General features: G+C 51.3%; 1 protein-coding gene across 3 annotated transcripts in view; it reads left to right on the top strand.

The window, feature by feature from the left end:
• The first annotated feature begins 453 nt into the window (after positions 1–453).
• The window catches only part of TRIM9 (tripartite motif containing 9), a 60,290-nt gene continuing 51,147 nt past the window's right edge, over positions 454–9,596 (top strand). For 2 of the 3 annotated variants that reach the window (XM_033162359.1, XM_033162268.1), the window contains exon 1: positions 454–1,370. In XM_033162359.1, coding sequence (XP_033018250.1) covers positions 534–1,370 — 837 coding nt within the window. In that variant the 5' untranslated portion in view covers positions 454–533. The remainder of the gene's footprint in view (positions 1,371–9,596) is intronic. The other variant, XM_033162444.1, reaches the window with a different exon arrangement.

The following is a 9,596-nucleotide window of genomic DNA, read 5'->3' as shown; positions in this document are numbered from 1 at the left end:
GTTCCCCCAGCCGACCCACGATCCCCTTGTCCTGGGTGACAGCGTCCTCCTGGGCCCCCTGGGTGAAGCATCCCAGGGTGTCCTCGGAGTGCTGGTGGGCGCCTAAGCCGCATCCAACGCTCCAGAGAAGACGTGCTCTTCCTTTTCCGCAGCAGGAGCGGCGCCTCTCCTCTGCTGCGGCCGCCCCCACCTCGGCGAGGGCAGGGGGGCAGGAGGAGGAGCTCCTCTCTCCGGGGGGCGCCTTCCCTGGGCCAATGGCGGCCGGGCACTGGGCTCGAGATGGCCAATGGCGAGCGTCGGGGGCGGGGCCCGAGGAGCGGAGGGGCGGCTGCGGCAGCCAGGCGCTCGCAGAGGTTGGCGGCGCGCAGGCAGAGCGAGGCTGGCAGCCGGCGCAGCAACAGCAGGAGCTGTTCGCTGTCCGTGGTGCTGAAAGCTCCGTGGTGCTGAAAGCGCCTCTGCCCGCTTGCTCGCTCGCTCGCTCCCTGCTGCTGCTGACGGTGGCCGTCGAAGGGCAGCGGCGGCTGCTGTGCTCCATGGACGAGATGGAAGAGGAGCTCAAGTGCCCGGTGTGCGGCTCCTTCTACCGGGAGCCCTTGATCTTGCCCTGCTCGCACAACCTGTGCCAGGCGTGCGCCCGCAACATCCTGGTGCAGACGCCCGAGGCGGACTCGCCACAGAGCCGGCGCGCCTCGGGCTCCGGCGGCTCGGCCTCCGATTATGACTACCTGGACCTGGACAAGATGAGCCTGTACAGCGAGGCGGACAGCGGCTACGGCTCGTACGGCGGCTTCGCCAGCGCGCCCACCACGCCGTGCCAGAAGTCTCCCAACGGCGTGCGCGTCTTCCCGCCGACCGTGCCGCCCGCCGCGCACCTCCCGCCGGCCTCGGCCGCTTCTCTGGCGCCGGTGCCGCGCAACTCCTGCCTGACGTGCCCGCAGTGCCACCGCAGCCTGATCCTGGACGAGCGGGGCCTGCGCGGCTTCCCCAAGAACCGCGTCCTGGAGGGCGTCATCGACCGCTACCAGCAGAGCAAGGCGGCCGCCCTGCGCTGCCAGCTGTGCGAGAAGGCGCCCAAGGAGGCCACCGTCATGTGCGAGCAGTGCGACGTCTTCTACTGCGACCCCTGCCGCCTGCGCTGCCACCCGCCGCGGGGGCCGTTGGCCAAGCACCGCCTGTTGCCCCCTGCCCAGGGCCGGGTCAGCCGTAGGCTCAGCCCGCGCAAGATCTCCACCTGCACCGACCACGAGCTGGAAAACCACAGCATGTATTGCGTCCAGTGCAAGGTGCCCGTCTGCTACCAGTGCCTGGAGGAGGGCAAGCACTCCAGCCACGAGGTCAAGGCCCTGGGTGCCATGTGGAAGCTCCACAAGGTCAGCCCCCGGGAGTGTGTTTGTGGGCGGGCGGGAGGTGGGCAGATCTTTTACTTGTTTGTTTATTGCATTTATATATTACCCCTTTCTCCAAGAAGCTCATGGTTCTCCCCACTCCACATTTCAACCCACAACAATTCCTTGCGAGGTAGGGTAGGCTGAGAGGCAGTGACTGGCCCAAGGTCACCCATGGAGGTTCAAGTGGGGATTTGAACCCTGGTCTCCCAGGCCCTAGTTCAACACTCTAACCACTATACTATAGGGCTGGCATACAGTGACCTAAAGGCAGCTCCAGGTCCATTTTCTGTGGGGGGGCTTCTTTCCATCTCTCCTATCCAACCATCCATCCATCCATTTCTCTTCTCTTCTCTTCTCTTTCTCACTTATCTACCTCTTCACTTGGTTCTTCTCCCTCTGCCTTTCTCTCTCTTTCTCTCTCTCTCTCTCTGCCTTCCTCAACTTGGTGCCCCCCAGATGTTACCTTATTACAACTCCAGAGCCTCCACCATGGCTGGCTGGGGCTGATGGGAGTTGTAGTCAAAAGCAGCTGGTGGCCACTAGTTGGGCAGTCAGCTTTGAAGAGTTCCCTTCTTCCCTTTCCACCTCTTGACTCCCTTCATTGCCCCACTTTGTCTTTTTTCTGCAGGGTCCCTCCTTAGGGTTCATCCACACCGCCCCTCAATGTGGATAGAAAGCTTCCTGTCCCTCCATTAATTTTCATTTGCCCATAGGACTCTCTCCTCTAAATCACTGCCTCCTCACACTTTCCTCTCGCTCCATACGGATTTTCTCATACACTCACAAAAGGAACGTTTGTGGAGGCAGTGATTTGCAGGAGAACGTCATACGGGTAATGGAGAATCAATGGATGTACATCCATATTAAATGACAGTATGAAGGAGCGAACACTCTCATCCTTCCCTCCCTCCCTCCCACCCATCTCTTTCCTCTCATCATCCAGCTTCCTCCCTACCTGACTAATCAATCCCACCCCCCATCTCCCTCCCCCGCCTTTAATGATTCAGTCTCAACTCCGTGTAAACAACCTTCTTCCCAGTCTTTGCTCCTCGGTGGGCTTCCAGGAGTCCCTTTCCAGACCCCCCCCAGCTGTTGCCCCTCCTGTCTGTCAGCCAATCCAGCTGCTTCTTGGGGTGCCTCTCGCCCTGATTTCGAAGCACAGAACTGCTGGGGTTCCATTGCCTCTTTTGCCAAGGCTCTTGCCACCCCCACCCCCACCCCATTTTATTGGCTGCTGTTCAAGTGTTTGCACCAAGCTGCCTGCAGTGCAAAGCAACACAGTCCTGGGGGTTGGGGGGTGGATGAATTTAACATTGACAGATGAGTGTGGATGTGAGCAGGGATGAAATAGACTTTGTTATGCTGCAGCCCTCGACTGTCCTTATATCACCCCTGGGACTGCCTAGGCTTCCATTGCCTTTGCAGGCGACGTTCCCCCACAGGAACCCCAACAAGCTTTTCTTGCAAACGTACCTCTCATTTTTCAGGGAGGCTGCAAAGGGCAGCACCAGATATCTAGAGCCAGGGGTGGTGGGCAGGGTGCTGGTATCAATCTTGGCTTGGTGCAGCTGCTTTGGGTCTCTCAGCTGCATTTCTGTGTTGCCATATGCGCAAGAACGTGTCGTGTTTATTTTGTTAAGAGGGGGAAACGCTTTGCCTATGCCTGTCAGATATTTTCAGCCCTGTTCCTTCACTGACGACAGCACAGAACTGGCCATTGGCATTGGGGGGGGGGAACAAACAAACGAATTCTTGGGTTCAAATGAAGGGTCTGTGGAGAGAGAGGGGCTTTAAGCCAGTGACAGATCTCAAGAGCGTCAGAGGAGATTTGGGAGGCTGCTTTCTTGAGGATTAGATTTCATAGAATCATAGAGTTGGAAGAGACCACAAGATTTCTCTCCTGAATGCTGACCAGCCTCTCTGCAAATTATTTCAGACGCCACTTTATGTTGCTTGATGCAGCCTTTGCCAACCTGGTGCCCTCCTGATGTTGTCGGACTGCAACTCTCATCGGCCCCAGCCGGCACGAATGCAATGGGACTTATAGTTTGACAACATCTGGAAGACACCAGGTTGGCAAAGGCTGGCTGAATAAATATGGAGCAGCCACTCCAGTGGTGCGTGGGAAGAATGAGATGAGGGGTATGGTTTTAGTCTCCCACCAAATCCACCCATTCTACACACACACACAGACACACACACACAGAGACACACACACACAAGCTACCCATGTCTAGCTGACACAGGGGATCTGGCTGCAGGTTGGCGACCCTGCCTCTGAGGTAACTAGGGCAGAGAAGCGACTCCGATGTGGCTGGATATCCCTTCCTCCCCCACGTACCCTGACGGAACACGTAAGCTGGGCATCAGCGCATGGATGCACATCGGCATAATTGATTCCCCTCTCTCACACACACACCCGATCACCCTCACTGAGCTGTCTGGGCAGGGAGCCAGGATGTGGCATATTCAGTATGGTGTGTGGGAAGAAGCCACCTAGTGACACATTTATCCCTGGAGAGGGTTTGGTGGTGGTGATTTTTTTTGTTTTTTTGCAAATGTCGCACCCGGACTGTGAAGCCCATGTTCCAATGCGCAAACCAGAAGCATCTGCCTCTGTTGGAGATGAAGTGCATGTACACCCATCCCCGCTGGTTGAGACTCCAGCTACGATTCTGCCCGGTGTAGCCAGAACCAACAATGTGTGCAAAATTACGGCTAAGTGTTGCATCGTGAGCGGGAAGACCCTGTTTCCTCTCTGCTCATCCATGAAATGCAAAGTGCCCTCAGGGTCACAAATGTGGGGATAATCACACTGCCTTGCTCCATTCCGGGTTTTTGTATGGATTGCTGAAACAATGTACTGTACATGGTATGCTATGACTTAAGAGCACCCAAAGCTTTTAGCTTCAGGTCTCATAGTCAATAATGAATTTAGTGCTGCTCAAGGCGCCGTGTGGGATGTGGCAATAGAACATTTCTCCTCAAGCCACATGAACCAGGAATACACGAAATGTCATTTGTTGCGGTGGGAGCATTTGGAAACAAGGGTGCCCTACAGCCAATGCACTAGCCTTGCCTTCTGCAACCTGGTGCACCCCCAGGTGTTTTGGACTACAACTCCCACCAGGTAATTATTGGTCAGGGGGTGCAGACCAGGGTTGGGCATAGACAGAGGGGAGGTATTGGAGTCAGAGCCAGGGATGGGCAAAACTGAAGTGGACAGAGCACCCCATTTCTCTCTTTCAGCCACCCACTTCTCTCTCTCTCTTTCTGCCACTCTTGTTCCCTCTCTCAGAACCCACCTCTCTCCTTCATGCTGCCACTCTGTTTTCTCTCTTTCTGCCACCCAGCACCCTCTCTCTCTATTCCCCCCCACACTTCTTTTCTCTCTTTCTCCCACATTCTCTCTTCTTTTCTAACCTCCCTTTCTCTCTCTTTTTCTGTCACCCCTCCATCATAGGATCATAGAATTGTAGAACTGGAAGGGACCCCGAGGGTCATCTAGTCCAGTGCATCCCAACCTTGTGCCTCCAGATGTTTTTGGACTACAAGTCCCATCATCCCTAGCTAGCAAGACCAGTGGTCAGGGATGATGGGACTTGTAGTCTGAAAACAGCTGGAGGCACAAGGTTGGGAAACACTGATCTAGTCCAACCCTCTGCAATGCTGGAATCTCAGCTAAAGCATCCATGACAGATGGCCAAACAAACTCTGCTTTAAAACCCTCATGGAAGGAGCGTCCACCACCTTCTAAAGGAGTGCATTCCACTGTCGAACAGTTCTTACTGCCAGAAGGTTCTATTTCATGTTTAGTTGAAATCTCCTTTATTGTCATTAAATCCATTGGTTCGAGTCCTAACCTCTGGAGTAGGAGGGGGGAATTGCTCCTCCTTCCATGTGACACTGTGACAGCCCTTAAGATATTTGAAGATGCCTATTACATCCCCTCTTGGTGTCCTCTTCTCCAGGCTAAGCACCCCCAACTCCCTCAACTGTTCCTCATAAAGCTTGGTTTCCAGACCCTTGATCATCTTGGTTGCCCTTCTCTGCATGCATCACCGCTTATCTGTTGGATGGATTTAGATGAGTAGGTGAGGATATTTTATTAATTATCTGTCCTCTTTCTCTCGCATGTGAGAATGCTATTATTATTATTATTAATCAGTGCATGGATGCACAGTGTTTGCATCCCCATGGGCTATGGAACAGTGTGTGGCCCAAAGCCATCTCATGAGTTTCAGGAAACCTGAACCCAGCTCCCCTCAGCCCTAGCCCAATGATCCCACTTCAGCAAAGTGGCATCGCTGCACCAAAGTCAACTTGCCTGGCCCAGGAATGCATTTAAAATCAGCCTTCTGAAATATGTTTTAATTCATCATTGTAATGAATTCTAATGAGCTTCCGAGACATACTGAATCGCCTCGTTTTCGAGACCACAATTCATAGATATCGGCAGATGAATGGCCAAGTAACTGCTATTAGACAAGATGTGGTGGTGGTTTCCATTTCTCAGGCAAGGGATTGGGGTTGGCCCTGCTATTAGATCGAGTAAGGTGACTGCCTTAGGTGCATTGACTCAGGCGTAGCAGCAGCAGCAGCAGCTCCAGGCTGTTCCTCCTGGGTCCCCAGCCAGTCTCTGCCGTTTCCACATGGCCACTCCTGCCCCACTTAAAAATCTGACCTGCTGCCACAGGCATGGTGGGGAATGCTACCATGTCACCAGTGTGGAAGTAAGATTGACTTCTATATGTGGAATTAGGGGGTGGTCAGCTCCCCCCCGCCTCAGGTGGCAAAATGCCTTGGACTGGACATGGATGGCGTCAAACAAAACTTTCTGGAGAGCTCTTTGGAGCAAGACACAGAGCCTGGGACTTGACCTGCTTTTTGTAACCAAGCAAAAGTTGTCAATGTGGGAATGTTGAGGATAGTAGGAGAGGATATATTGATTAAATATAATACCCCAGAGGACAGGATCACACTTCAAAATGACCTTAACAGATTAGAGAACTGGGCCAGAGCAAACAAGATGAATTTTAACAGGGAGAAATGCAGAGTACTACACTTGGGCAAAAAAAAAAAAAAAAATGAAAGGCACAAATACAGGATGGGTGACACCTGGCTTGAAATTAGTACATATGAAAAGGATCTAGGAGTCTTGGTAGACCACAAACTTGACATGAGTCAACAGTGTGATGCAGCAGCTAAAACAGCCAATGCAATTCTGGGCTGCATTAAGAGGAGTATAGCGTCTAGATCAAGGGAGGTAATAGTACCACTATATTCTGCTCTGGTCAGACCTCACCTGGAATACTGTGTCCAGTTCTGGGCACCACAGTTCAAGAAGGATACTGACAAGCTGGAAGGTGTCCAGAGGAGGGCAACCAAAATGGTCAGAGGCCTGGAAACGATTCTATGAAATATTATCCTCCCTCCCTCATGCTAGTGAGCTAGTAGCAGAGCACATTCCCTTGCACATTGCAGGAAGCTAGTTGATGGATTTGTGAGAATCATTTGAGTGAAGCAATCCAGTCTGGGCTTGTCCAGATTGGATTGTTCCTGGTAAATCCCCTTTGGTTCCCTCTTAAAAACAATAGTGACACAACCGTCTTCCTTTAAAAGTAGTGATAAGGTTTACTTACATTCAGTTCACAGTATGGTCTTGAAGGCAGGCTTTATCTTTACAGAGAAAAGTGTGGGGGTCATCCTCTGTGAGGAATGAGCCCATGTGCTGCTGGCTGAGAGCCAGCAGACAGCAAAAGGCAAAATGGAGAGAAGGGATCAAGAGAGAGCAGCAGAAGAGGAAGATGACTGCGTGACTGGCCCCTTTGTAGGGTCTGCTAGGGTCACACCCATCTACTTGGTCACATACAGGGGGAGGATGCTCCAGACCAGGTGTGACAGGAAGTCCTCCTGGCTGGAGCAACAGTGTATCCAGTCTGGGCAAACAGGAAATGTTGTATTTGACTGCTTCAGTGATGTTACATCCCACAGTCAAAAGGTACCATTTTGTCCATGGGGCCAAGCTTGGTTACAGCTGACTTTGACCTCATAGAGGATGGGGTCCTTTAATGACTGGGAGCAGTGAAGGTCATCTTTCTTAGCAAGGAACCCACCCCTCTTGTAGTACCCAAGGACTTGAATGGAAGAGGCTCAGAAAAGCAGTTCAGAACAAGCTTTTGTAAGATACACCAATGCCCTCTCAGGCTTGGGTTTAGGTGACCCTTTTAGCTTGTTTTCACCATGGGGAATCTCCACGGAGCAAACACAGCAGCTGGAAGGAATCCTTGCAATTTGCATCTATAACCCCCCTCCAAAAAAACTTAACACAAATATCAAAGAAGTCCTTTCTCAAGTAACAGCACTTTTTTTTGGTTGCCTCAGTGCCTTTGACACTGCCTACAGCACCCTTGAAATTCACAAGGCCTGAATAAGTTTTTGCACAAAACATGGCATTGATTTTATATTATTTTTATTTAGCAAAATTTAGATAGTGCTTAGTGGGGGGGGGAGTTCAGGCACGCACCTCCACTGAAGTCATTTCAATGCCTACTAGAAACATGTTTGTTTAAACAAGTCTACCCAGATGCAGGTGGTGCTGTGGGTTAAACCACAGAGCCTAGGGCTTGCCAATCAGAAGGTCGGCAGTTCGAATCCGCGCGACGGGGTGAGCTCCCATTGCCCGGTCCCTGCTCCTGCCAACCTAGCAGTTCGAAAGGACATCAAAGTGCTAGTAGATAAATAGGTACCACTCTGGCGCGAAGGTAAACAACGTTTCCGTGTGCTGCTCTGGTTCACCAGAAGCAGCTTAGTCATGCTGGCCACATGACCCGGAAGCTGTACGCCAGCTCCCTCTGCCAGTAGAGCGAGATGAGCGCCACAACCCCAGAGTCGGACACGACTGGACCTAATGGTCAGGGGTCCCTTTACCTTTACCCAGATATTAAGAAAGTTGATGCGAGTTTTAATCTGTTTTAAATTTATGGTTATTTTAACTTTTATGAAAGCCTTAGGATAGCGCAGCTGGTAGGGAATGAGACACTTAATCTCAGGGTCCTGGGTTCAAGTCCCACGTTGGGTGAAAGATTCCTGCATTGCAGGGGGTTGGACTAGATTACCCTAGTGGTCCCTTCCAGCTCTACAGTTCTATGATGCTATGATTGTTGTCAGTTCTTCATATTGATAATTTTATTGGTTTATACTTTTTTTGTAAGCTGCTTTGAGGTTTTCAGTTTTCGATTAGTTTTACAACCAGGCAGTGTATAAATTTTTATGAAATAGATGAATAAATTAAGTAAAAGGATATTAAATATTCAGCATCAGTTGCTGTCCTTTGCATGTCTCCGTCCAATTGGGAGGCCGGTATTATTGTCTCTTTTTAAAACAAGTCATACAGAGGAGGGAGAAAGGTTGTTTTCTGCTGCTCCAGAGAAGCGGACACGGGGCAATGGATTCAAACTACAAGAAAGAAGATTCCACCTAAACATTAGGAAGAACTTCCTGACAGTAAGAGCTGCTCGACAGTGGAATTTTCTGCCAAGGAGTGTGGTGGAGTCTCCTTCTTTGGAGGTCTTTAAGCAGAGGCTTGACAGCCATCTGTCAGGAATGCTTTGATGGTGTTTCCTGCTTGGCAGGGGGTTGGACTGGATGGCCCTTGGGGTCTCTTCCAACTCTAGGATTCTATGATTCTATGAAATATCAGATAGGGTCCTGTAGATAACGCTGAGCTATTTGGACCAATGGTCTGACTCAGTGTAAGAGATCATGAACACTGGTAACCAGTGTACAACTTCAAATAGAGGAGAAATGCAACCATGGCAGTGGGTCCTTGCTGGCAACTTCGCCACCCTATTTGCTAGTATCCTTGTCTCTATATTTCAGATAGGGTGGGACAGGGGCTGAACAAAGAACCCCCTAGAACAGGGATCAGCAAACTTTTTCAGCAGGGGGCCGGTCCACTGTCCCTCAGACCTTGTGGGGGGCCGGACTATATTTTGGGGGAAAAAATATATGAACGAATTGCTATGCCCCACAAATAAACCAGAGATGCATTTTAAATAAAAGCACACATTCTACTCATGTAAAAACAAGCTGATTCCCGGACCATCCGCAGGCCGGATTTAGAAGGCGATTGGGCCAGATCCGGCCCCTGGGCCTTAGTGTGCCTACCCATGCCCTAGAAAGTTCATGCTCTGTGCACACTGGGAC

The sequence above is a fragment of the Lacerta agilis genome, chromosome 1 (assembly GCF_009819535.1).
Source record: "Lacerta agilis isolate rLacAgi1 chromosome 1, rLacAgi1.pri, whole genome shotgun sequence".
In the NCBI taxonomy this organism is placed as follows: domain Eukaryota; kingdom Metazoa; phylum Chordata; class Lepidosauria; order Squamata; family Lacertidae; genus Lacerta; species Lacerta agilis.
This window is presented reverse-complemented; position numbering and strand designations above follow the sequence as displayed.